Source organism: Pongo pygmaeus, chromosome 8 (genome assembly GCF_028885625.2).
Source record: "Pongo pygmaeus isolate AG05252 chromosome 8, NHGRI_mPonPyg2-v2.0_pri, whole genome shotgun sequence".
Classification (NCBI taxonomy): Eukaryota; Metazoa; Chordata; class Mammalia; order Primates; family Hominidae; genus Pongo; species Pongo pygmaeus.
The window spans coordinates 103,227,835-103,255,711 of NC_072381.2; the positions used below are offsets into that span (position 1 = coordinate 103,227,835).

General features: G+C 50.1%; 1 protein-coding gene across 2 annotated transcripts in view; it reads right to left on the reverse strand.

Annotated features, from left to right (window-relative positions):
* The window catches only part of CRTAC1 (cartilage acidic protein 1), a 164,782-nt gene that overhangs the window by 54,518 nt on the left and 82,387 nt on the right, over positions 1–27,877 (reverse strand). For both annotated transcript variants that reach the window (XM_054435846.1, XM_054435847.1), the window contains exons 3-4: positions 16,760–16,956; positions 3,733–3,869 (exon numbers count right to left, since the gene is read on the reverse strand). In XM_054435846.1, coding sequence (XP_054291821.1) covers positions 3,733–3,869; positions 16,760–16,956 — 334 coding nt within the window. The remainder of the gene's footprint in view (positions 1–3,732; positions 3,870–16,759; positions 16,957–27,877) is intronic.

Consider the following 27,877-nt stretch of genomic DNA (forward strand, 5'->3'; position numbering starts at 1 on the left):
ATCTGAGTCTTTATGCTGCTACCTGGAAATCTGTGCTTTACGAATCTTGCTACTCAAAGTGGTCCCTACACCAGTGGCATTGGTGACCTCTGGGACCATGTTTGAAATATAGACCCTTAGCAACCACCCCCCAAGACCTGCTGAATCAGAATCTGCATTGTAGCACGACTGCCATGTGATTCCTGTGCAAAATTGGAGTTTGAGATGCACTGCTTTACAGCCTTTTATTTATTTATTTATTTATTTATTTATTTATTTATTTATTTAGACAGGGTCTCCCTGTGTCACTCAGGCTCACTGCAGCTTCGACTGGGCTCAAGTGATCCTCCCACTCCAGCCTCCCAAGTAGCTGGGACTACAGGTGTGCACCACCACACCCAGCTAATTTTTTTTGTTTGTTTGTATGTTTGTAGAGACAGAGTCTCCCTATGTTGCTGAGGCTGGTCTTGAACTCCTGGTGTCTCAATCTATCCTCCCGATTTGGATGCCCAAAGTGCTGGTTAAGGGTTTGAGCCACCACACCTGGCCTAACATGGCTTCTTGATTAGGGGAGAACTTTGAGACGTTCTCAGCCATCCTAGGCTGTGCAGAATGACTGGATGAAAAGTGAATGAAGGGGCCAAAGAGGAAAGTGAGCCATCACAAACCGTTCCCAACCCTACCAGCTGGCAGCAATCTCATCAACAAATGAGCAATAAGTTCAATGGACTGAAATTCACTCTGCTAGAAATTAGGATATTTACAAAATTCAGTTATACCTAGTTCCTTACTTTGATTTATCGGGGGTACAAACTGACAAACACAGATGTGTTATGGTTGTAGAAGACTGCAGAAATTCACATGTGAACTTGACCACAGTCATTCTGGGAGGGTGAGATGATTCCAAGGGAAGGAAGATGTTTCTGCAGCTTTGGGGCCAATGCAGTGGTTCCCACACTTTAACCTACATCAGAATCACCTGGGGGGCTCGTTAAAACACAAATTTTTTTTTTTTTAAACATCTGGCCCCATCCCCTGAGTTTCTGACCAACAGATCTGGGGTGAGCCATGAGAATCTGCATTTCTAACGAGTTCCCAGATGATGCTGACACTGCTGGTCTGAGAACCACACTTTGAGAACCACTGGTCCAGGGCCATTAGCCCGGGTCCTAGTCTAGGGCCTGCCCCTAACTGCTCCTTGTCCTCGGGCAAATCCCTGGCTGCCTCCAGGCTGCATGTCCTCAGATATTAAATGGAGATCCTATTCCCCCTGCTTCCTGGCAGGGTTGTTGAGAAGATGAAATGAGACAATGTATGTGAAAAGTCTTTGAAAAGATAAAAATGCTATATAAACATGAGGCATAATCATTATTGATCAGAGGACGTTCTTGTAAGAGATCAGCTTTGAGCTGGATCCAGAAAGGTGGGTGAATGATGAGGCAACTGGAGAGAAAGGACAAGCGGATGTTCCGGGTTTGGAGCAGAGAATGAGTGAGGGGTGGAAGGGGAGAGTGAGAGAACAGCACATGGCAGAGTGGGGGCGGGGCTGAGGCATTTATGGAGCAAAAGGTCTCATACTTCAGCATGCATCAGAGTCACCTGCAGGGCTAACTGAACCCCAGATTGCTGGTCCCATTCCTGGAGTTTCTGATTCAGTCTGTCTAGAGGGTGGAGTGGGGCAGGGCCTGAGAATGTGTATTTCTAGCAAGGCTGCTGCTGCTGGCCCAGAGGCTACACTGAGAACCACTGACCAGGTAGCTAGATTAAAAGGCCCCGCCCCAGGTAGGGGCTATGGGGCTAAGGAAGGATGACTAGGGTGAGTGCTGTAATAAAGTTAGAAACTTGTGTCTGCTATCATTTCACCCGGGGCGGGGAGGCGGAGGGTAAAAAGGCATCTTCATTTTCAGGCAGGCAAGGTTCAATTCCTGGCTTTGCCTGTTGCTTCATGTGTGATCAAGGTCAAGTTGCCTAATTTCTCAAAACCTGAGTTTCTATATCTGTCAAATCGGATAGCGACGGCATCTACCTCACTGGTGTCTTATGAGGACTCAGTAGGACGAGGCAGGTAAAACATGCAGCATAAGGCGTGGCATGTCCCTAGTGTAAGAGGTGTTGGCTGTTACTGTTGTCCTTGCTCTTGTGTTTTCCTGAACCATGGCTGCATTCCTCTCTCTCAACTTCCAGGCTGCCCTTGGCCTCTCTCCATTCCTCCCCTAGCAGTCCTCAGGCCCCAGGGATGGCCAAGGTGGTGGCTGGACTCAGAAAGCAACGCTCCTCTGCTGGCAGACTGACCGTAGGGCTTCTTTCTAGTTCTCTGAGGCCTGGGAGACTGAAGTCAGGGGCTGAGCAGGGTGTGAGCAAGCTTCTGGACGCTTGCCTCCTGTGCTGCAGTGCCAGTCCATCTTTTTTTTTTTTTCGTTTCACATAGTGCCTTTGTCCTGTGGTTAAATGCGTGGGTGTGCAGATGACCTTGTTAGGACAGAGTGCATCTCTTTGTGATTAACCTGCATGCCTCTCCCCCCAGTTCTCTGAGAAGTTGCCCATGTTAGCTGAGTGTCAAAAGCCTTGGTCCTGAACGGGTGAGATGGGAAACCGGGAGGAGGCTGGGAAGAGACCCCTAACCGTGACCAGGTCTGGCACCCCCCAGCTCCACCCCACACTCTGGGGCTGTTCACAGAGCTGCCTCCCCATCTACTCCCACCAGGCAGGAGTCCAGGTGGCACAGATTCAGGTCAGGCTAAATGTGGCTTCACAGCCCAGCTTGGCTTCTCTTCCCAGCACTGGCTTGTTAAGAAATAAATATTTATACCTGGCACCTGCCTTCTCCCAAGGCCTGGAGGCCCCTGCTGTAAAGATTCACACTGAATCCCCAATCCCCTCAGTGCCATCTCAATCCCAAAGCCTCTTGCCCCTGCCCCCAGAATGGGGGCCATAGACACTCCTGTGGCAGCCGGGCAGCAGCTGGGTCCCTGATTTAGCGATGACTGTTTACAAAGCCAAGGAGGTGGGCGGCAGGGGAGCAGGTGACAGGAGGAATAAATCACCTTTGCAGCAAGCTGCTGGCTCTGGCGAGGCCTGCTGGGACCTAAGCCCGGGTGGGCGGCTGTCCCCTCACCGGGCAGATGGCTGCAGTGGCTCATGCCCCTCCCCACTCCGTCTTTCCTCCCCATCCAGTTTGGGTGGGGCACCTCTGTGTAGGGTGCACTTGCAGGGCACGAAAAAGTTGGAGGAGCTATTGATGAACTAAAGTACTTGTATATTGAGGCAACCCTCCCCTCACCCATCTAGGAACCCCTCCACTGTGCATTCATTTATTCCGTAAATATTTATGAAGGGCCCCACGGCTCAGTGCCTGGCACACAGGAGGCACTTAATAAATGTTAGTTGAGTGAATGAATACAGGCAGGATTTAGAGCTAGAAGAGGTGGGTTCACGTCCTAGCCACAACACTCATCTGCTTTGGGCTCTCATGCAAGTCACTGCTCCAAGCTAGGCTTTCATCCCCACAAGTGTCCCGAGGACACAATGATCCCTTGGCTGGCTTCCTCACTGGTTTCTGGGAGGGCTGCATGGGAGACAGGACGTGAAAGGCACATAGGAATGCATTCTGCAAGTCTTAGTTGTTGGTATTTAACACCCAATCTATCCAAGACACCGCGGGAGCCGACATTCTGTCAGGGGACGTCTACACAGTGGCTCCTCTCCTGGCTCTCACATGGCTTCTCCCCAGGACCCACGCGCCCCTGCACTCACCTTTCTGTCCACACAGGCCACAGAGCGTCCGGCAAAGAGGCTGGCCACACCACGGGCCACGTTGACCTCATCGCTCAGGATGTCTTCCCACCGGTTATTGCGGAACTTGAACAACTTGTCGGTGTACGTGGCCACCCCTGGAGAGAGGAGGAAAGGGAGGGCTGGTGGACAGTGGATCAGGGTCTCAGTTCTGATCTCTGGGTATGTCTCACGGCACCTTTCACAAGGTGGTTGAGACCAGAGGAGGATGGGTCATCTGCGGCAAGGAAGACCTCAAGCAGGTGAGACTCCTCTGTGTTTGGGGAGCACTCACATGTTTCCAGTTGAGGGAAGAGACTCTGAGCCTCATGAAGACGGCTGGCCCAGGCCTCAGGAACTAGGGAGGAAGTGCCACTGCTGCAGTGTGTCCAAGATGACCCTCAGCAGCTGGATTTTATGCCCTGCCCTGTGCTCCTGCAACAGCATCAAGGAGCTCCTGGGACTGCAATACGGCAACATCCAAACTCAACCCAGGATGGCTCTCCAGGTGCTGTCCCTACATTCTCTACTGGATCGCAGGACCTACCTGATTTGGGTCTCAGAAGAAATGGTTCTGGTTCATGGGTAGGTCCCAGTTCGCCCTGAGGAAGGGGCTGGAAGTCGAGCTTTGACGGGGTGAGAGAGAAATGAGGGGTTGTTCTGCCTGGGGTGTGATGAGTTTGGGCAGTCCTGGGAGGCCCCTGGTCCCAGGACTGGGGAGCCCCAGAAGGCAGTGGTTTTCACCTCTTTTGGATTACTGGCCCCTTTGAGAACTGGAGGGAGGTGAAGGACCTTCAGCTCAGGGAGTTGCAGGTCTGCACCACACAGCATGCCATACGTCATTTCAGGTCTGTGGCCTTCTGGAGCTTGTTCGTGACTAAGAAGCCTTGTTCTGGAGAAGTGGGAATAACTACTGGTTGCTGAGGCCTCAAGCCCATTCAAGTGACCACTTGAAAGGCAGAGCTGTCTCCTCTGCCATCACCCTTAGTTAATTTCTTGTTAATGCAAGACCCTGAGTGTTCGTAGTTTAGGGGGGTCCTCGTTCTACCCCCCTGGGCTGGACAGGAAACACAGGGAGAGGAGCAGCTGAAGGAATCGGGGAAGGTGAGCTTGAGGAAGAGTGGACTTGGGGACAGAACCCTGAACTTGACTGTCTGGGCCAGGGAAGAGGCAGCAGGCTTAGACTGAGGAGAGACAACATGGCACAGGGGCACATGGGCCAAGAGCTCGGGGTGATGGAAATGATCTGGAGCCCCAGTGTTGGTTCTGCTTGGATTCTACTTCTAGGCTCCAGACTCGAGGCATGCTGCCCAGCATCTCTGAGCCTCGGTTTTCCTACTTGTGAGTGGGGATGACAGTAGTTACAGTCAAGTTTACCATGAGGAATAAATGAGATGATGCACATTAAAGGTTTGGGATGGTCCCCCTCAGCAAAGTGGTAGCTATTTTTCGACAGAAACGATTTTTCTAATGTTATAGATGAACTACTTTCCAAGATTCTTTAGACATCAGCCCTGCACTGCAGGGGTTTGGTGAAAACCAGTGATTCTGTGAGTGGGTGTGTGTGAGGGTGGGAAGTGTGTGAGTGTGAGCATGAGCGAGAGTGAGCATTGTGAGAGTGAATGTGTGTGTGTGGATGTGTGAATGAGTGAGAGTATGCAGGAGTTAGAGCCAGCATGAGTGAGAGTAAGAGTGTGTGAGTGGGCTGGGCACAGTGGCTCATGCCAGTAATCCCCGTACGGTAGGAGGCCGAGGTGGGTGGATCACTTGAGCCCAGGAGTTCTAGACCAGCCAGGCAACATAGCAAGACCCCATCTCTACAAACCCTCCCCGTCAAAAATTAGCCAGGTGTGGTGGCACGTGCCTGTAGTCCCAACTACTCAGGAGGCTGAAGCAGGAGGATCACCTGAGCCCAGGAGGTCGAGGCTGCAGTGAGCTGTGATTGCGCCACTGCACTCCAGCCTGGGTGACAGAACAATATCCTGTCTCAAAAAAAAAAGAAAAAGAAAAAAAAAAGGGTATGAGTATGTGAAAGCAAGTGCGTGAGAAAAAGTGTGAGCATGAGAATGAGTGTGTAGGTGTGAGAGTGAGACAATGGCTGAGAATGAGTATGTGTCAGCATGAGAGTGGGTGTGTGAGTGAGGGTGTGTGGTGAGTACACGCGAGTAAGAGTGTGTCAGAGAATAAGAGTGGACAAGAACAAGTGAGTGTGAGACAGTGGGCATGAGTGAGAGTGAGTGAGTGTGGGGATGAGTCAGAGTGAGCGTGAGAGTGGGGATGAGTGAGAGTGAGTGTGAGAGCGGGGATGAGTGGGAGTGAGTGTGGGCATGAGTGACAGTGAGCGTGAAAGTGGGGATGAGAGTGTGAGAGTGGGGATGAGAGTGTGAGAGTGGGGATGAGAGTGCGAGAGCGGGGATGAGTGAGAGTGAGTGTGAGAGTGGGGATGAGTGAGAGTGAGTGTGGGCATGAGTGACAGTGAGCGTGAGAGTGGGGATGAGAGTGTGAGAGCGGGGATGAGAGTGTGAGAGCGGGGATGAGAGTGTGAGAGCCGGGATGAGTGAGAGTGAGTGTGGGCATGAGTGAGAGTGAGTGTGAGTGTAGAGTGTGCGAGAACAGTCAAGTGTGTGTGTGGAAGTGAGCGGATGAGCGTGAGTACTTGTGGGAGTGTGCATAGGTAAGGAGAGTGTGTAAGCGACCCCTTGACCCCTCAGGTGGCTCCACCCAGAAGGGGACAAAAGGGTTGATCTCTGAGGGGGCCCACGCTGGGACCCCCTGAGACCGCAGGACCCACAGGAGCAGGAGCATCATCTGTGAGGTCTGGAGTTGGCCTCAAGGGTCCTCACCCGACAGCAGGGAACCGGCACCATCTCTCCCCGCCTGCCCTCCAGAGAAGCCTGACCCAGGGAGGAGGAAAAGTCCCTTCTGCTGAGTGGAGGCAGACCCAGGAGGCCTGCAGGGGTTGTAGGTGGAGGCTTCAGCACAGGCCTGTTTCTGTGGAGCCCAGAAGGGACCTGCACAGAGCTGCTGTGGCCTGAATGCACATGGGGGAAACTGAGTTGTGGGTCACCCTGACAAAAGCACAGGGCCCCGACCCAGTCGGCCGGAGTCGCATCCCACATCTGAGGCTTGTTAGCTGCGAGGCCCCAGGTCTTGGTTTCCTCATCTAAAAGTCGTGGATAACAGCTCTGCCTCCCTCTCAGCGTCATTGTGGGAATTACATGAGAAACGCACATGGAGAGAGTTTGGCGGCAGCTCTGAGACCCCAGGTCCACAGCCTCTCCTCAGAATTCCTGGGAGTCAAATGTGTTCAGGAATTTGCATATTTTTCCTTCAGATTTTGGAAAGGTAACACAGTGCACACACCGTTTATTACATAACACCCCCAGCAGGGATGGAGGCAGCACTCTGTAATTAAACACATTAATATTTCTGCAGTGAATTATATGAATATTCACCCTAAGTGGGATAAATAAAGCCTATAAATAGCTCAGATTAGCCCAGGACAGGTTTTGCTATCAATTGAATTTCCCATAAAACTTAAAAAATGCGCTTGAAGTGTTCAGAGGGTTCTGGATTTCGGGGCTCTCGAGAAGGGACTTGGACTTAGGCCGCCATCATCATGGCTGTCCTGGAGGCAGTGGCAGGCTTGCTATTGCTTCCTGATGCCTGGGAGCCTCTGAGGATGGCCCCTGCAGGCTTCTGGGTCTCCAGCCTTCACCATCAGCAAGCAGCCCTTGCCCATCTCTGCCCAACCAGGGCCCCTTTAGATGCTGTACCTCCAGCTAGCTTCATCCCTAAGATGCCTGGGTCACAGTTCACTGAAGCCTGGGCCGGCATGGAGTCGGGGAGAAAATGGGTGTGGCAGCTGGGGTTCTGCAGAGCTCTGATGGACACCTCTGGATTCAGTGAGAGAAATTTCTCAAGCTGCCGAGTTCCCGCCTTAGCTATCTAGAGGAGAAACTCGGTCTAAGGTGACTCTGTCCCTCTCTGTTTGCCTTCTCACCTCCAGTTCCTCCTGTCCACCTCGAGCAACATTTCCCAAAGTGTGCTTTGTGGGACTCAGATCTCTATGAGGTGCCTGGAGAAAGGACTCTGTGATCATGTGAGCTTGGGAAAGACGGCACACTCACCCACCTCTTGGAGACTCCCCCTGGACATTGATCTATTAGAACTTCAAAAAGTCCTGCAATGAATTACCTGTTTAATTTTATTTAACCCAGCCTTTCCCAAATGTTCCTTGGCCATGGAACCCTTTTTTGTAGAGCACCTGTAAGCGCTCTGTGTAACTGGTGCTGTCCTTAGCAAGGTGCCGTCCTAAGGTGCTGATGTCTGGTCAGGCTCAGAGCTTTTCAGCCGGAGGTGTTAGGGCGCCTGTGCTGTTGGCCTCTCCCCCTCTTCACCCTCCTGGCTCCCGAGCTCACCAGGGATGCCCAGAAGAATCAACTAATTAAGGTAAAATGTGCAACAGCCATGCAGAGCCTTGTAGATCAGAAATGGGAACGGCAAAATCAATGGCAGCCCTTCTGCAGGCAGAGGCCTGGAGGCCTGGGCGACGGGAGAGACGGGAGCCCGTGATTTAGGAAGAGCAAACGCTCTGGCAGCTGCAACCTGGGTAATTAGGTGTGTCAGGAAGACAGATAAACAGCGAGCTGTGCGGGTCGATGGCACAGGCAATAAACACCTAGCACTGGCCCCTGGCGCATGTCAGCATGCAGTCCTGCCTTCTGGCTCCTTGTAGCTGCACAAGAGCTGCACTCTGCCCTGGGGTCCCTCATGAGAGGGTGGGGGCAGCTGCTCGGGAAGAGGTGAGGCTGTTAGGAGCAGGAGAGAGGTATTCTCTTGAGTCCCCTGGGGAAAGACACTGAGAAGGTAGAGGCCTGCGAGAAACAGGAGGGCATTTGGGGCAGGGCAGGGGGCCCTGGAGTCACAGCCCCCGTGAGAGGCAAGTCTGGTGATCCCCATTTCCATCCTGATTCTGGCATCTTGGCATTAAAGGAGGCTTGAAGGTCTCAGAGTCCAGTAGAACCGCCATTTGCTGCCAGGAGGCCAGAGGGAAGGGTCTGCGGGTGAGGCTCAGGTGCCCACCATGCCCTGCAGGGGGCCGGGTGCTACACCAGATACGGTGGGAGGCCGGGGGAAGTACGCCTTGGTTCCTGACTAGGGGCTTTTAGAGTCCATCCACAATACCAGGGACCGGTAAAGGAGATACCAGGAGACAGCCATGAAATGAATGATACTGCCACGTCTATAGCACTTGCCAGGTACCAGGCAATACATGTGTATTCACTCATTAACCCTCATCACAACCCCTTGAGGTGGGTACTATTTTCGTGACCCCTTTACACATGAAGTGCCTGGGGCATGAGAGAGAAGGGGACTTGCCTAAGATCCCACAGCTGGCAGAGCCCAGCAGGGCAGAACCAGACAGTATGTCTGGGAGATGCCTTGAAATCAGGATGGAAGAGTCGCTGTGATCAGGGAGGGCTTTATGAGGGAGGAGGCACCTGAACTGGGACTGGAAGGGTCAGAGTAACAACAGCACTGCACTCTACAGTTTAGGCAGGATGGTGAGAAAAAGGCACAGAGGGGACATTAAGTTTGCCCAGGGAGGGGGGTTTGTGCAGGTGGAGGAGGCGAAGCATGGCAGGGCGGGGGAGACCCAGTAATTCCAGGACTGAGGGCAAAGGGGCCATTTGTGGCTTCTGATCTGGGGAAAGTCAGGGGAAGACAGTGTTTCCGGAAGATTAAGTTGGCAGTGGAGTGAAGGGTGAATGTGCTAGCAAAGGAGAAAATGCAGTGAGTGGCCATTTTTGTAGGAGCTCAGGCTTGATTGGGATGGGGAGGAAGCCCCAGTGCAGGAGGGGTTGGCTGAGTGTGGCCGGCAGAGTGAGGGAGCTGTCCAAAATGTGGAAACAGTGACCCAAGCAGGGACACTGAGCTCGCTGGGGGTGAGCAGGAGCCTGGCTTCAGACAGTTTGCATTTAAAGTGACCACGGGGTGGCCAAGAGGTCACTGGCCATGAAGCATGACTGCTTACAGAATAGTGAGTCTGGAGCTAGGGAGAAGGGAAAGACCAGGCCATAAACAGGGTCCCTTGAGTCCCAGGGAGAAGCCACATTTGGGACAGAGATGGAGGCATCAGAAGACTAGAAAAGGGAAACGAGAGGGCACCTAGAGCCACTGGGAGCATGAGGTTGTGTCATAAAGGACTCTTCCTAAGGATCACTGGATTGGAATGCCTCCTCCCCAGGAGGCTTTCCCCACCTGGGAGATGGCCTGACTCATGGTCTGGTATTGGTGGTAGAGAGAAGGGTGGGCAGGTTTGTGTGGCAAGGCAGAGGCCTCAGCCTCCAACCTCATTCATCAGGCAAACAGCAGGGCTGGGGAAGTAGCCAGCAACCCTCCCTCTAGGTGGATCTTGGGCAACTCATGAACTTGTGTTTTTCTGATCTGTAAAATGGAATGAGAACGGCCACCTATTCATCAGGTTGTTGTGAGGGTTAAATTAGATAACGTATGTAAAGTGCTGAGAACAATACCTGGCGCATGATAAGTTAAATGAATAATAACAACACCATCACCGTCACCACCATTATCCAGGAAATCACAGCACATGACCACAGCAGATCCTCAACTCAGGAGGCAACTGTGATGTTAAGTATAAAAGGCTTTATAAGACTTAGTCAATGGAAAACCAGCAAGACAGTGATGGCTCCAGGGGAAGAAAGAACTCATTCAGGCAAAGGACATTTTAAAAGAGGAGCCCAGGCTGTGCTGGGTCCCTGATGTAAATGCTGACCCCAGCCTTCCTTCCCCCATCCCAAGGTGAAGAGGGAAACTCGATCAGCTCCTGCCAGGCACTTTGCCCACATCAGCTCCTTCAGTGCTCTCCGTAGCAGTGCCAGGAAGATAGAGTCTTCATTTCACAGAAAGAAACAGGGGCTCAGAGGCTTAGGTCATTTGCCTAAGGTTGCACAGCTGTTGTGAGGTGGTCTGTCTGTTGCAGAGCCCCCTCTCATGTTATTAAAGAGCTGGGGTTGCTCGTAGGAGGCAGTCCCAGTTCCCAAGGAAGCTTGTTCCTTGTTAGGACCATGGGAATGGCCTCTGGGGCCCCATATTCCGTATTATGCTGCTTTGGCCCATGCTGGGAGAGCTGCAAATCAGGACTTTGCATCCAAGTGAAATCTGGCTGGGGGATCAGGAGACCCCAGAATCCATTTTAGGACCTAGAGAATTCTAGGAAAAGAGGGTGGAGCCATAGGGCCATACATCTCAGACTTTGCTGGGTTCAGGAAGCTCCTGGGGATTAAATACAGATTCTGGTTTCGGAGGTCTGGGGTGAGGCCTAACAGTCTGCATTTTTAAGAGCACCCAGCTGATTCCCATGCTTCTGGCCCATGCATCACACTTGGAGTAGTGAGGTGCAGATATCTGGGTACAGTTGGAACTGGACTAGGTGGAGGAGCTGCCCGACCAGGGGTGCTTCTCTCAAGAGCAGTCAGCTCCTCTGCTGTGAAGGCAGAAGAGGCTGGAAGTACCACCCATCCAAATACCCTTCTCTCTAGCATGGTGACTGATGCTCCCTCTCCTCTCTAAGAAGTTACAAGAGCCTCTGCTGAAGACCTCTTTAAGTATGACACAGAGCCCAAAAAAGAAAAGAGTGATAAATCCAAGTCCATAAAAAGGAAAATTTTCCACATTACAACATCCACCAAGAGCAAAGACAAAAAAAAAAAAAAAAAAAAGACAAACAAGGGAAACATATTTTCAACTTGTCCTATAGACAAAGGGCTAATTCCCTAATTTATAAAGAGCTGTTACAACTCAATAAGGAAAAGACCAATAATCAATACAAAAATAGGCAGAGGCTATGAGCAGACAAGAGATTCAAATATACAAAAATATTCTCAGTCTCCTTCATTTTAACAAAAGTGAAAATTAAAACTATACTTAGATATCATTTTTTCCCCATCAGATTAGCAAATACTGTAAAAATAGATGAAATATTGTGTTGGGAGTGTCGGAAAGTGCTTGCTTGCATATTTGGTCGACAGGAATGTCCTGAGCAGTGGCCCTAGGAAGGACAATTTGGCAATAGCTATGAAAACTACACATGTATATTCATTTGAGGCAGTAATTCTATTTCTATGAACTCACAAATATGCCTGCAGTTGTGGGAAATGGCGTGTCGTACAAGCTTATTCATTTGGTAGCACGCTTTGTAAGGGCAAAAGGCAAAAGACTGCAAGTAATCTTTCATCAATAGAGGACCAATTAAATTAAGGGCATAGTGGAGTACTACACAACCATAAAAAGAATGAGAAAGCTCTCTGTGTACTGCCATGAAATCAAATCCAAAATGCATTGTTAAATGAAAAGAGCAAAGAGTGGAACCATGAGTTGGGCATGCTGTTTGTGTAGAAAGGAGAGAGACACATAAATTATTAGAGCAGTGCCCTGCACATAGCAGATCTTCAATCATTTTGTGGAACTGAGTGCATGAAAATAACGGTCGTGGTGGGGCTCACAGTTCACACTGACCTATCCACTACCCATGCTGCCTTTCGTTACCCCAGACCAGCTCATGTGGGCGGGAGTGCTCAGGGCTATTCAGTGAAGCAGCTGGGGTGAGCTAGTGTGTGACCCCTCCCAGGGGATGGGCTCTGACCAGGAGCTGCAGAACATCCTAGGTTCCTGGATGTGGAGGGAGGTGTTGGCACTTGTCTCTTGTCCCCCTGCGTCCTGCACACTCTCCTACCTGGTTTCACTGAGTAGTGTTGCCTGAGATGCTACTCAGTGGCTTGTATTTTTCTAGGTTGGTGAAGCCATAAGCCAGTTTCCTGGCCCAGGCCCTCCTGGGATGGTGGTCAGTCTTCCTCCTCCTTTCCCTTAACCACTTACCAATTCTCAGCCCTTGACCCAGACCCACTGGGCCCCCCATCTGCACAGTGTTACAGTGCGGTCCTTTTCTCTTTGCTCCCATGGTCTGTGTTTCCCACAGGCCAGGAGGAAGTCCTGTGGACCTCTGCCCACGACCCTTTGAGAGCCTCTGGCTTTCTTCAGAGCCACAGGACTAGAACGGCTATTGTGTGGAGTGCTTATTAAGTCCTGGGCACTGTAATGAGTGCTTTCATTCATTATCTCAGGTGTTCATTCAAAAATACGTATTTAATGCTTACTAAGTGACAGGCACTCCTTTGGATCTGGAGTATAGCAGTGACAAAGGCACCCCCACGGAACTAAGACCCTAGTAGGAGAGATGGACAACAAACAAAAATCGCCTATTTTCAGATAGTGGTCAGTACTGTGAAGGAAAATAAAGCCAGTTAAGGGCACAGGGGGTAATGGGGATACAATTTTAGATATGGGGCTCAGGAAAGATCTCACTGGAGAAGGGGCCTGAATGAAGGAGTGAGCCTGGAGAACATCAGTGGGAAAAGCATTTCAGGCAGAGGGAACAGCAAGTACGAAGGCCTCAGGTGGGAAGGCAGTAAGTAAGAGGAAGAATGGAGGAAAGAAGGTCAGAAAGGCAACCCGGGTCACATAGGAGGGGTGCTGTAAGTGATGGGAAGAGCTTTGGATATAGTCTATGGCACCACTAGTGGGAGTTGAGCTTAAGAAGTTGGCATGATTTTAGATGAAGGAGTTGAGGCTGAGAGAGGTCAAGTAACTTGTCCAAGGTCACACAGCAAATAAGGGGCAGACAACAGGTTTGTACAAAATGACTCCCACAGGATGTTGTTGGGATGCAGGGTGCTTGCCCTCTTCCAGGAACTACAATGCTAGCATCCCAAAGGCTGGCCAAGGGAGGAGAGTGGGACCATGCTTCCACATGTCACTCTAACACACTGGTGCATGCCATGGGCACAGCCAAATGCCATGGGCATGCCTGGGCTGGTTGGGGGCCCCTGGAGAGTGGGCAGGGTGGCAATGGCCAGGCCATGCCAGCTGGGCCCAAGGAAGTGCTGACATGGCACAATGTCCCTGCTCCACACCCCGCCCACTGTTGATTAATCAGTGGGATCACTCAACTGAAAAATTAACTAAAACCCACAGACATCCCTCAAACCCACAGAAGGTCGCCAGCACTAAGGCTGCTGGGCACTGTTGCCTCACCCCCACCCTGGGGGCTGGCTCCGGCCTCTCCCAATGCACACTTATGCCCTCGATCTCAGGAGCCCAGGGCCTTTCTGGCGCCTTCACTGTGTCTGCCTTTCTTGACTTCCCTCAATTGGCAAACCTCCTCTCAGGCCCAACAGCTCATGCCCGCCTGTTCTTCCTGGGATTTATTTATCAAATTTTAACTTAGCTCTTAGGATGTGCAATGTCTGGCTGGGGCCAAAGGGGGCCACAACATGAACGATACAAGGCTTTGCCTTCAAGGAGCTTAGAGTCCAGGCAGGGGATTGGGAGAGGGGACTCAGATACCCAGAGAAACGCAAGGCCGTGTTGAGGATAGAGTGTGAATTTCACGAGGGCAGGATTTTTGTGTTTTATTCACTGAAGCATCCTCAGTCCCTAGAATATTAGGTGCTCAGTAAGTATTTGTCCAATGGATGAATGCATTAATAAATGAGTAGGGTTGTTGTGGGGCTGAGCATGAAACTAGCATGATTCTGAGGTAGTGGCTTTCCACCTTGGTGTATGCGGGAATCGCCTGGAGGTCTTTAACATCTGGTGACTGGGTCCCCCTCCTAGAGGTTCTGATGGGATTGACTGGAGTGCAGCTTAGCTGGGAGTGTTGAAAGCTCCCCAGGTGACCCTAATGTGCAGCCTGGCCAGGGAACCAGGGCTCTGGGATTCACAACGCAACACTCTAAGAGCGTGGGAGGGGCTGCTGCTTCAGAGACACCTGGTGGCTGCCACTGCAGGTGCTCTGTGCTTGGTGAATAGGGGATGGTCTGTCCCCTTCCTCTGGCATCTGCCTGCTGAGCCCACACTTCCACAGTTCTCCTCGCTCCAGCTTCCAGGAGACTTCCTGGGGACTCAACCCTTCTAAAGGCATCCCTTGACGCTGCTCCCTTTCTGACTTGTCCCACGTTAAAGAGTTGATCAGCCCATCAATTAATTGTGTCCTAATCCAATCTTGGCTTGGCTGGAGAGAGGGCAGTAAATCCAGCTGCATAATCATGCCCTGATATTTGTGTAGGGATAATTACCATCTCTCAGGCCTCACTTGGTGGCAAGATGAGATGAAAACCCATAAAACACCACTCAGGGCTGTGGCTCATTGTTTCTTGGCTACACAAGTCTGGCTGCCAGCCAGACAGCACTGCTTGCCCCTGCCCCTGGCATAAGCCCCAACCTCTTCCCCTCCTGTTTATGCAACTGCAGGACTCAACATCAGGGGCAGTCTAGGGGCTGGATCCTGGCTTGGGCTCAACAACCAGTAATGGTAATGTCGTGGCTCAGGGGAAAGCTAGTGTATATGTGTCAGGGTGGGGAGTGGAGCACAAGGAAGGTGGTCCTCATAGCCAGGCAGTCACCGGCCTCCAGGAAGTTGGGAGGTCCAGGATGATGACTGCTCAAGTCTGAACCATAGGGCTTCATCCAAAGCTGACCCGAAAGAGGGCTGCCTTCTGGAGGAGCCCACTGCACATTCAACCTAGCCCCACAGGGACACAGGCCCCTACATCTCTCACAGTGTCCCTCACCTAGGGACACTGTGACCCTAGGTGAGGGACACTGTGACCTGGGACTTCTGCAGAGATGTCACAGCCCCACAGTCCTGGGCTGAGATCCTGAGAGCTGAGCCTGAGAAAATGCAAGCATCGCGGTGAAGGGATTGGGGGGGGCGCGGCGGGCGCGGCTGGCGGGGCTGGCAGGGTGGGGAAACCACCTTGATCTGCTGCCATAAGAGCACAGCCCTCAAATCATGAGACACTGAGCAACCACTGCAAGCTAGGCTCTCCAAGAGGCAGTGAGGACACAGGGTTGAGAAAAGCTGTAGAGCATCTTGATTAAGAGGATGGATCTGGAGTCAGACACCTGGGTTTGAATCCTGGGACTTACAAGCTGCATGGCCTTGGGCAAGTCAGGTAACCGCTTTGTGCCTCAGTTTCCTCAATTGTACAGTGGCATTTACCAGTACCTACTAATCGAGGTGTGTGAGGCCTAAATGAGATAATTAATGTAAATGCTTAGATCAGGGTCTGACACACAATAGGTGCTACTTAAGTATTAACTGTTATTATTGTCACTGTCATTTAGCCTTCTGGGCATCAATTTCCATCATCCATTCCTTAGCGTGCAGGACCTTGTTACTCAAAGTGTGGTCCCTGACCCAGAGGCATCATCATCATAGCCCGGGAGTGGGTCAGAAGTGCAGGGTCTTGGCCCCACCCAGACCTGCCAAGTCAGTCTGCATTTGCACAAGACCTCTAGGGGATTCGGATGCACACTTCAGTTCGGGAAGCTCCTGCAAGAAAAGGCTCCACGAACTCAAGGTCTGTCTTCCTCACGGTTGTGTCCTCAGCACCTCTAGGTTGGCATAGTGTAGGTGCTTAGCAAGAATTTGGGGAGTGAACAAGTGAGCTCAGCTGAGAGTAGTGTGGGGCTCTTGAAGGATTTCAGAACATTTTAGAAAGGTCCTCTACAGCTAGCATGGAGGCTGATTCTAGGGGCATCTTCTGATCATGGCATAACCCAGGTGAGAGTGATGCATGCTTGAGCCAGGGCAGGGCAGTGGGGCTGGAGAGGAGGGGAGGGGTCAGGAGGGCTCACATTAGGAGGCAGTGGTAGGGACACACAGTCTGAGGGAGAGCTTCGGTCTCTGCTCACCCTGTCCATCTCCAGGCTCGGGGTTCAGGAGATGAGACCTACAGGCTCACACGCAAGAGAAGAAGAAGTCATTCTGGGACCCAGGGAGGTCCTGCGGCAGCAGGGGGCAGTGCCTAGGGGGACGATGACAGTTGCCTGAGGAAGGGCCAGGGTTCCCACGGCCCTCCCCAAGTTGGTGCTGGGAGGGAGAAGATAGGAAGCAGGAAGAGGCCTGAGCCCCAGCCCTTACCCGAGAAGGCGTTATTGGTGTTGAGGAAGTAGATCTCCTCCCGGCCATCTCCATCGATGTCGCAGGCTGTGACCCCGATGGCGTTCCCCTGCCGGTCCCGCAGTGCGTAGTAGGGTGAGCTGCGCTCATCGACCGCGATGTTCACCAGCCGCTTCTGGGCCCGGTCATACTTCAGAACCAGGTTGGGGCCATTGTACCTGGAAGAGGAATGGGGAGGGGATGCTGGGGAGGAGCTGCTGGGCCCACCCAGTCCCATCCAACCAGAGCAATGGGCTGGGAGTCCTCCTGGACACGCCATGGGGCAAGTCAGACCCAGAGTGTTCCCGGGGAACCCGGCCAGCCTTGCCTCACGGACCCCTGAGTGTTGGATGAGTGTCCCTGAATCAGATTTGGGCCCGGGCACAGTGAGAGTCAGCAGGGGCCAGGTGGGACACCATATAAACAGCAGGGTGGCAGAGGGGAGTGGGAGCCATGGACAACCCCTTCCCACAGGCTTCACTGGAGAAAACAAAGAACTTCCTGATGCTCATCTTGCCCATTTCAATGCAAAAGGCACTTTCACATTTATGATCTCATTAATTTAAATTTAACAATCAAGAGAGGTAGGCATGTATTAGTAACCCATTTTATGGATGAGGCAACTGATGAGGTTTATCAGGGAAACTGAAGCTCAGAGAGGCTGAATGCCCTTTCAAAGGTAACACAGCCCAGGAAGTGTCAGGTGCTGGGAGTTGAACCAAGGCTCTTTCTACTATCCCGAGTCCTGAGTCCCTGTGTGAATGAGCCCTGGAGGAGCAGGAGGCTTTGTTGTTGAGGTTTGAACAATTCTCCCGACAAAGTCCCTGCATTTAAACAAAAGGATGAAATTCGCATCTCAGATGGGAGAACATGAACACGTCTAAAGTTATTAGACAGACCTGCTGGATCTTTTTCTAAGAAATCAAGACAAAAGGTTAAAAGGCATCACTACTTATCTCTCCTCTGTCTCACTCTCCTGCACCTGCAACTCCCTCCTCGCTGCACTGAAGCCCCAGGCACTTTCTTGCCTCAGGGACTTTGCACTTGCTGTTCTCTGCCCAGGATGCTGTTCCTCCAGACAGCCACACCGCTGGCTCCCTCCTTCATCTCCTTTAAACCTTTGCTCCCCTGTTCCTTCTCGTGAGGCCTTGCCTGCCCATGCTCCCCAAATTAGCACCCCCGCCACTGCACCACCACCCTGTTCTCTGTCTCTCACTAATGCTCTCTTCCCACAGCTCTGACCAACAGCTGACAATTCCATATTCTCATTTACCTCTTCCTTCTCTGTCTGGTCCCACTAGAATGTCAGCCTCATGAAGGCAGAACTTCTTGTCTGTTTTGTTCCCCAGTTCCTAGAACCATGCCTAGCATACAATAGGTGCTGAATAAATATTTGTTGGCTGATTGAATGAATGAAAGTTCAGAGCTCCTGTCTGAATCATAAAAGCTCGGGTGTCCCATGGTCTATTTCTTCGCATCACCCTCCCATATGGAGAAAACAAGGGTCCTGCAGGAAGTCGGTGTGCCCAAGGTCACACCCCAGGCAGCACAGAAATGAATGTCTGAGGCCTCTTCCTGCCCACTGGGAGCACCAGGTTGCCGGGTTCTCCCAAAGAATGGAACAGACCCCATCCAAGGGGTCCCCTACCTCTTCCTATGTTTTAGCCTGAATGTGCACATCCTGAGGGAAATGCAAATACTGCCTCCGGAGGGTCCCCAGCTGGGAACATCCAGGGAGGGCAGGAAGAGCTCTCCAAGGTCTTTGAGAGAAATCACGTCTTTCTTTCCTAAAACAAATCCAGTCTGGCCCGCTGCATCATCTCAAGATGCAGAAGCCAGTGAGGTTTGGGGGATGCTAGGCAGCTGGCTGGGCACCTTCTGGCACCCATAGGATGTGAAAGGAGAGACGGAGCTCCCTGGGGGCTGAGTCAGTGCCCGGTGATGGAAGGTCACACCTTAGATACCTTGATGAAGAGTGTCTGAGGGCTGCATGTCCAGGGAGTGGCATGACCTATGGAGACATGTCTAGGCAGGGGAGACAGGCACTTGGGTTCCAGCACTGTCAGCAGCTGGCACCAGTGCTCGGGGACAGGAAGTGCCAATGAGGGCTGAACATGAGTCTTGCAAGCCTTGGGGTCTTCTGTTTTTCCATCACTACTGCACCTTGTAAGATGGCTGTATTTGTGGAGTGCTTGGCCTTGTTAAAAGCACCCCCACATGCACAGTCTCACTTGAGCCCCACGCCATCTCAGAAGGAAGGTAGGCAAAGCATTTTTCCAGAAAAGGAAACTGAAGCGAGGTCCAAGGTTACACAACTTGTTAGTGGCAGCGCTGGGCCTCTGTGTCTTTAGGGTCCAAACCCCATGTTCTTTCCGTGCTGCCTATGATGCCAGCACTCTTAGGCCTGTTCATTTCTCCCCCTGGCTGCCTCCCACAAAGTAGTGCCCCTGAGAAATGCCTGAGAACTTCACGGAGATGCAGGTGGCGAAGATTATGATAGTCTTACATTTCAATAGCACTTTACACTTTACAAAGCACTTTCTCATCCTTGGGCTCATTTGCCAGAGATGCGGTTGGTGGCCTTGGGCTGGTCAGTTCTCTCTAGGCTCTGCATTTCTCTTCTGTGAAATGCAAGAGTTGGACAAAATCTGAGAGTCATGAAATGTGTGGCAAAAGGCAGCCCTGGGGGCCTTCTGCTCCATTCAACTAGAGCATCTCTATGTTTTATGCATCACGTTCCGCAGTATGTTGTTGGAACAAGGAATTCCAGAGCCAGAGTTTAAAAGCCCTTGGACTCTGTGGGTCTGTGAGTCTCACTAACCTTATGAGACGATCAGAGCAGGTGCTCCCTGCCCCAGGCTGTGGCTGAGAAGCCACCATGTAAGCCCAGCTCTGACACGCTTCCTCTGCACTCCTGCCCGTTGGGTCTCCTAGAATGTCTTCACCACCCCCTGAAGCCAGCTCCCAGTGAGAGGTGAGGGATCATGGCCTCCTCACATATTGGAGTCCAGTCCTTCTGCCCTGAATCTGGAGTAGCTGGGGTACACACAAGGTCCCTGCACCATGGCAGTAACCTCGGAAAGGCAGTTGGCCCTGGCTCTCTTCTTTAAAGAGTTTTAAGGTGCCAGTTCCAGGGGTAAGGTTGCTAGGCTGGGTCAAATTCTTCGATCTGTTACTGAGTGAGCGCACACCACAAAGGCTTCCCTAAACCGACATGGTAGCTTGGGATGCATCCTGACACTCTGGCCCTCATCTCCCCCAGTCCCCACTGCCTCCCAGGACTACAGATACAAAGCCAGACCAACAGCTCCTAGGTTGGGTTCTTGGCACCCCATGGTGCAAGGCCAGGGCAGTGCCTGGAGTTGCCACTTCCTCCTTTCACCCAGGCTGCTCTCTGCTGAGTTTGCTGGACCAACACTCAGAGCCTCTCACAATCCCCCAAGAAAACCAGGAGAACCAGTCTTCTTCCCTCCCCGTTTCTTCTTGAGGCTGACGTTTCTGTTTGCTTCCTTACCATCCCCTGAGTGTGCTCTGCCCTTTCCAGCTCCTGTGGTTTTGCTCAGCTGCAGCGGTCCCCTCCCACGGGGAATGCTCTCTCCACCTTCTCAGCCTCCCACAACGCCTGCCCCGACTGCCCCTGCTGGATGTGACCTTCTCTTCTCTGGAAACCCACAGCATTTTGCACCTCGCTTATTCCTGTGAGGCCAGAATTGTTTGTGTTCCAACATCACTTTCCTCATTAAAACATGTGCTTCTTGAGCTTAGGAAGCATGTGGAGTGGATGCATCTCTGCATTTGCTGTGCCTGGAGCAATGCTCGGCACAGAGCAGGTGTTCAACAAATGTCTGTTTGATGCAAGAATGAGTGAATCAGTGGATAAATGAACGAATAAATAAAAATAATCATGGGTAGCATTACCAGAACTGCCACTGCGTGCCTAGAATTATGCTAAGTGCTTTGTACCCATTGTCTCATTCTGTCCTCACAATGATCCTAGGACATGGGTCTTATTAACACCCCATTTCACAGGTGTGGAGACTGAGGTTCAGAGGTTAGATGACTTGCCCACTGTCACTCTGCTGGCAGTCTCCACGCTGACAAGCCTGGGAAGCTGGGTGTGAGCTACATGGGCTTACACGCTTTCTCTCTCTGACACCTGTCAGACTTCTGAGCACTTCTAGAAATTCTGGAGGCTTCAAAGCCCAGTTAAATGGAGCCAAGAAGTGGGGCAAGGTCCCATGTTTTGAAGCAGCTGTGGCTTCCTAAAGGATGGGCCAGCAGGCAGAGGTGACGGGCTCAGTGGCAACTGTAAAATCTGCTTGAGAGACGCCATCAAGGGCATGACCAACCTGTGCTGTGAGAGCCATCCCATTTTGGTGCCAGTTCATTGGGACAGCACCACTGTGGGGAGGGCAGGGGCCTGGGGTTTGCTGAGAGCAGCCTGGGGGTGGAGTCCTGGCCCTGCCACCTCATGGTCTGACCCCAAGCTTGTCCCTCGGTTCCTCTAAGCTTTGGCTTCTGCATCTGGAACAGGGGGCTGCTGCATACCTCACAGGATGGCTGTGAGGACGAGGTGCCAGAGTGTGTGTGACAACACTTGGTAAACTGTGAAGAGTTACACAATCAGAAGTTCTTATCATTATTTAGAAAAACAACAAACCCAGGGCACAATCTCTCACTCTGTGGTGATCGTGTTGATATTTCCAAACACACTCCAGCATTTCTTGTCCCCAAACATGCTGCCCTCGGTAGCTCATCCTCTGCAGGTATATTTCCTTATTCCCATGTAAAACCAAACTTCTCTCTCCACTTTCCCGCTGCCTATTTGCCCCACCCCCATCCACCTTCCTACCCCAATTCTGCCACAGCTTTTCCTGCTACCGTCATCGGTGGCTTTTATGAGGCCATATCTCAGGGTACCCTTTTCTGTCCTCATCCCCCTCGGCCTCTCAGCTGTATTTGGCACAGTTGCTGCTCTCTCTCTTCCTTTTCCCCACAGCTGTCCTCTGAAAGCACTCTCCGCTCTAGGCCAAGGAGGCCACCTTCCTCTGGTTTCCTGTGCTCTCTCTGGCTTCCTCTCCTTTCCCCACCGTAATTCCTTCTTCCTCTGCCTTCCCTTTTAATGTTGGAGTCCCCAGTCCTGGGCATTCTCTTCTTTCTCTCCCCTTTCACTAGGGGATAATGTTCATTACCCTGATTGACGATTCCAAATTTATACCTCCAACCCAAATCCCCAGTCCCAGGTCAGATGCCTTTCTCTGACTGGCTAACTGACATCACCCCTTGGACGTCCACTGCCACCTCCAATAGAACATGTTCAAAGTGGAGCTACTGACCACTCCACCCCTCCCTCCCACAAAGGAGCACCCAAGTACTAAGGCCAGGAACCTGCGTCAGCCTTGGCTCTCCCTCCCCTTTGTCTTCGCCTCTTATTAATCGGGCCATCCTGTTGTTTCTACCTCCAAAAATGTTTCACAAATCTTTACTCTTCTTTCCTCCTCCACTGCCACCATCTCTGGGCAGACACCCTTCTCTGTTGCCTCACTTGACCGTCCCCTAATTTAATTCCCCCACACTGTAGCCAGAGTCATCTTTTTTACTGCAGAAATCAGATCATAGCTAAAACCCTTTGGTGGCTTCCCATTGCTTGGGAACGAAACCCAGACCTGTGATCACTCCTGGCCTTGGAGCCCGCATGGTCTGCTCCCCTACCTCACTGGCCTCCTTCTGCCACAGGGTCTCCTTTCAGCTCCTTGAATTCTGGCAGGTGCTTCCCAACCCAGCACTCTCTTGCAGAATTGCTCCCACCACCCAGAACACTCTCCAACCATTCCCCGCCTGTTTGGTCCTACAGTGAGCTCCTTCTCATCCCTTGGCATCCTCTTCAGAGGCTCCTCAGAGAGATCTCCCTCATTGGTATTCTCATCACTGCCTTTAGCACCTATTCCTGTTTCTTCACTTATTTTTTGCCTGTCTCTTCCAGTAAACTATAAGCTTCCTGAGGTCAGAGACTGTGTCTGGTTTGTTCACTCCTGTCTCCCCATCATCCAGCCCATAGTGAGCTCTCAATAAACCGCTGCAGAGTGAATGGAAGAGACGAAGCCCGTGGAAGGTACAAAGAGCTGAACAAAAGGTTGACTGGGCCACCAATCCCTTGTTTGTTCTTGCACTCTACACTTTCATCAATTCCCAAAATATTAATATATGTACAAACATAGTCATGAAAAAGAGCTTTCAGCACCAAGAATTGGTGTCCTGGGTGAGGAGGAGAGAAAACAACAAATGCTATAGTTATGGAGGATCGACTTCTTTTCTGCTTAGAATCTCTGACCTACGTGAAAAAAATCGCTTAGGGAGTCACATAAGGGGAAGCCAGATAGAAGGATATGAGCACCTATTATATACCAGAAACTGTGCTAAGTAATTTACATATGACATTTCATTTTATATAAATAGAAACATTTTTTAGATTTGAAAGATACAGAAAATATGCTATTTGAAAATTAAGAACAGAGAAATTGTTTTCATTAAAATTTTTTTTTCCATTAAGAAGTGAAAAAAAAAAATGGCTGGGTATGGTAGCTCATGCCTGTAATCCCAGCACTTCAGGAGGCCGAGGTGGGAGGATCCCTTGAGCCCAGGTGGTTGAGACCAGCCTGGGCAACATAGTGACACCTGTCTCTACAAAAAAATAAAATAAAAAATTTAGCCGGGTGTGGTGGTGCATTCCTGTAGTTCCAGTTACTCAGGAGGCTGAGGTGGGAAGACTGCTTGAGCACAGGAGGTCGAGACTGTGGTGAGCTGTGATCATGCCACTGCACTCCAGCCTGGGCAACAGAGCAAGACCCTGTCTTCAAAAAAAAAAAAAAATAGTGAAAAGAATATATCTATTCAGTAGTATAGTCAAGATAGAGAGTCAGGGCAGAAAGAAGAGACAGATGTATGAATACACAAAGAGCGCAAGACCGAGACCAGAGATACATGGAATATACAAAAATGGAAATGAGGAAATATACAAAAAGGGAAGATGAAGCCGATAAGCAGAGAGAAAATGATATCAGAGCATACCTAAAACCTTTTAAGTAAACATAGATACAGAGGTAAAGACACCTACCCATACAAAGGGAGCCACATGAAAAAGGGCATCTGCAGATCTACAAAGACAAACGGAGAGATCCCTAGAAAGTCTCGAAGTCATGGACACATCAACAGGACTCTGAGATATGATCACAGAGAAATAATTCCATCTTGTGGCCACTTGGGGCATTTCCTCTAAACATTTTTAAAAATGTGTTGCATTTTCACAACTATGGGCACAAAGGAGTATTTTATTGTTGGTCACTTTGATACTCTCATTTTATAGATACACAAAGTTTCTGAGAAAAGTGACTTCTAAAGTCAAACACCTGGTCATTAGATAAAATAAATGGAAAGACAAACTTATCCCTTAGTCTAAAGCAGGGATCAGCAAACTATGGCCTGTGGGCCAAATCTGGCCTGCTCCCATTTTTGTAAATATGGTTTTATTGGAACGCAGACATACTTATTCACTTATGTATTATCTATGGCTGCTTTTGCTAAATATTGAAGTTGATTAATTGCAATAGAGACTGTATGGCCAAAAGCTGAAAATATTTTCCATTTGGCGCTTTACTGAAAAAGATTGCCAATCCCTGGTCTCCAGGATTGTCAGCCTTATATTATGAGTATATTACAAGTTTTAAATGATAATTATCATAACAACAAAAAATTAGAGTAAGGTTTAGTAAAAATGAATTTGGGTTCAGTACTCGGGAATACATAGTTTCCTGAAGGAAGTATTTCAGGGAGAGTGAAGGTTAAATGTATGAAAGATTTTAGGTCTTAGGATGGCGACTGTAAGGCAAGATAACCTTTGGGGGCAAAAGAAACTGAGAAGAGCTGCTTAAGGGCCAGGCGCAGTGCCTCACACCTGTACTTCCAGCACTTTGGGAAGCCGAGGTGGGTGGATCACCTGAGGTCAGGAATTCAAGACCAGCCTGGCCAACATGGTGAAACCCCATTTCTACTAAAAAAATTACAAAAATTAGCTGGGCGAGGTGGTGCACACCCTGTAATCCCAGCTACTTGGGAGGCTGAGGCAGAAGAATTGCATGAACCGGGGAGGCAGATGTTGCAGTAAGCCAAGATCGCCCCATGGCTCTCCAGCCTGGGCAACAAGAGTGAAACTCCATCTCAAAAAAAAAAAAAAATGATAAAAGAGTTGCTTAAGATGACAATAGTGTTCTCTAAACAGGGATTTAATCCAAGGCTAAGAAATGAGCAAAAGTATTTGTGCTCTAAGTGAGGGGGTATAAAGGACGTGGTGGATGGTCTCTAAAAATGGCCACCATCATTTCCTTTCTTCTCTGTATGCCTGTGTTACTCCACTCATGAAGATGTGGAGTCTATTTCTCCTCCCCTTGAATTTGGGCTGGCTTTGTGATTTGCCTTGATTGCAGAAGATGGTGGAAGTGATGTTGGAGCAGTTCTGAGCCTAACCTGTAAGGGGCCTAGCAGCTTCCACTTAGTCTCTGGAGGAAGCCAGTTACCATATACAAAATTTGGCTACCTTAAGACCACCATGCTCTGAAATCAAAGCTAGCCCTATGGAAAGGCCATGTGAAAGAGCACCAAGGCATCTGATATGTGAGCAAGAACTTCTCAAACCCTCCAGCCTAGCTCACTGACAGCTGAATGCAGCTAAGTGAGTGACACCAGCTGATGTCACATGGAGCAGAAGAACCATCCAGATGAGCCCTTTCCAAATTCCTGATTGGCAGAATAGTGAAAAATAATAAATTGTTTTTAAGCCCCTAAGTTTTTGGAAAAGAAAGTAGATAATGATGACCTATCATCTCAGACCTAAGGAGAGGAAAAATTTATCTCTGGCAAGTAGGAAAAAGGATTATTCATAAATCAGTGGAATTCTCTAGGATGGCTATTTGAATTCACAGTAGACAGGTCTCCCCAAGGGAGGCCTGGACTAGTTGTGTTGGTACTTGGATCTCAGGATATGGGAAGGTCTGTGCAGAGCCCGAGGGTGGAAGGGTAATAAGAATACAGGGATCCCAGAAACTCCTGTTTTTCTACTCCTCCTTCTCTTTCTTCTTTCCTTTCTAACCATATCTAAATGTTTCCCATTTTGAATGCACACTCTTGAGAATACATCATTTCTTTGGAAATGTGTATAATGCTCTTTTTTTTGTTCCTTTTTACACATTTTATTCTTTGAAAGCCATTTAAGTTAAATAGGACCAGAAAACATATGGGAAGACATTCAAACAGGAGATTCACAGAATGTATCCTGGAATAGGATATATCCAGAGGCCATATATTAGTTTACAGGAATGGAGACTTTGGTAATGGGAAGGTTCTGGGCATGATGAAAAGTCTGGGGCAGGGTTCCGCTAGGGAATAAATTGGGTAAGGCTGGAAAATAACGATAACAAAATCAGATTTGATCCTTATTTAGGAGCTGGCCAGAGTAGAGAAGACTCCACAAATAGAGTGCTCTACTGAAGAAGGTAACTTTAAGAAAGAAGAGAAAAACCTTTTGCCCTAAGGGGCAGATGGTTTTTCAAGAAAGGGATGGTTGGCACCAAAAGGTCAGAATAATCTGCAGTGATGAGTGTCTGTGTTCTGTAAAAACGCCACACAGACTGATTGATTTCGGCCTTGTTCTTAAAAAGATCTGTGCTCAGCATGTGCTTGATGCCCTTGGAATTTCTTATATTTTCATGAGCATAGAGGCACCCAGAAGGCAGGGACTATCCTATGCAGATCTATTCCCCATCACGCCTAGCCCAGTGCCAGGAAAGAGCAAGTGCTCAGTCATGTTTGCTGATGATGAAGAAGGCCATAACTCCATTCCTCAATGCATGTTTCTAGGAAAAGAGGAAGACAGGGAGTCAGGAATTCCCATAAACTGTCAAAGAAGGGATTCAGGTGACAGATGGAGGCTGTGTTAATCAGGATTCTTTGGTTGCAAGTGAACTAGTTGAGAAATGTATTGGCTTAAATGTCCAAATTGCAGGAACAGCAAAAGTGCAGTTATGCTTCCGGATGACGGGAACCAGGATGTGGTCAGCACTTCCTTTTCCTTCTTTCTCATTGTTTTCTCTGCCTATGGGCCTCATTTTCTCACACGATCCTCCTTCCCAAGACTTCAAGTATGGCAGCACTCCCAGACTCACATCTCAGCTTCAGGACCAGAGGGGAAAGTGCATTCTGTCCTCAGTTTGCATGTAAAAAATCCCAGAAAAGAGCTCTGATTGGCTCAGGGTGGGTCACCTGTCCATCTCCAGAGGCAAGAGCTGGGGGCCTGTGGTTGGCAGCTTTCAACTAGTAGCAAGGCCAGTGAAAGTGGCATCTTGGGATCCACCTATATGCAGGAAGAGAAGTGCCAGGAAGGATAAGGATGTGGTTCTAGATGACAGTGACTCATCTGGGTCTGCATATTCTGGAGACAAACCTACCAGGGCCTCCTGATGGAAGACAACAAATGCTTCCCTGGGACCACCAAGTCACCGTGTCCTCTAGACACATCTCAAGGCCCCCTATTCTCCTCCAGAAGCCCCAGAAAGAAGTAAACACAGAAAGTGGAACAATGTTTGAGTCACTAGCTTCTCTAAATGGTCTGGTTCGAGGACACTAAGAGTTGGCAGCCATGAGATCAGCAAGTGGATCCCAGAGTCTGTCCAGAGCTCACCCACTTGCTGTGAATTCAGGCAAATCACTAACTGCTTGGTCACAAAACACTTTAAATATCTATTCAAACTTTCTTTCCTTCATGCTATAACTACCCAGAAGCTTCTAGCTAAAAAGCTGTTGATCTTTATCTCTCTTTCAGTTGAGGAGGTAGGCCAATTTAGGGACAGAATAGTGGGGGCAAGGAGCCAATGAATGCTTCCCTCTTCTTTAAGAGTAAAAAGAGAAGTCAGTCATTGACTTCATTCCACCCTTCTGGGATCCTATTTCTAGGCAGGCACACCGCGAGGTACTGTGATGGATGCACATGGCATATGATGTAATTCTCTGCTCAGAGTCTCCAGCCTAGTATAGCAAATAAGGAGTGGTCCC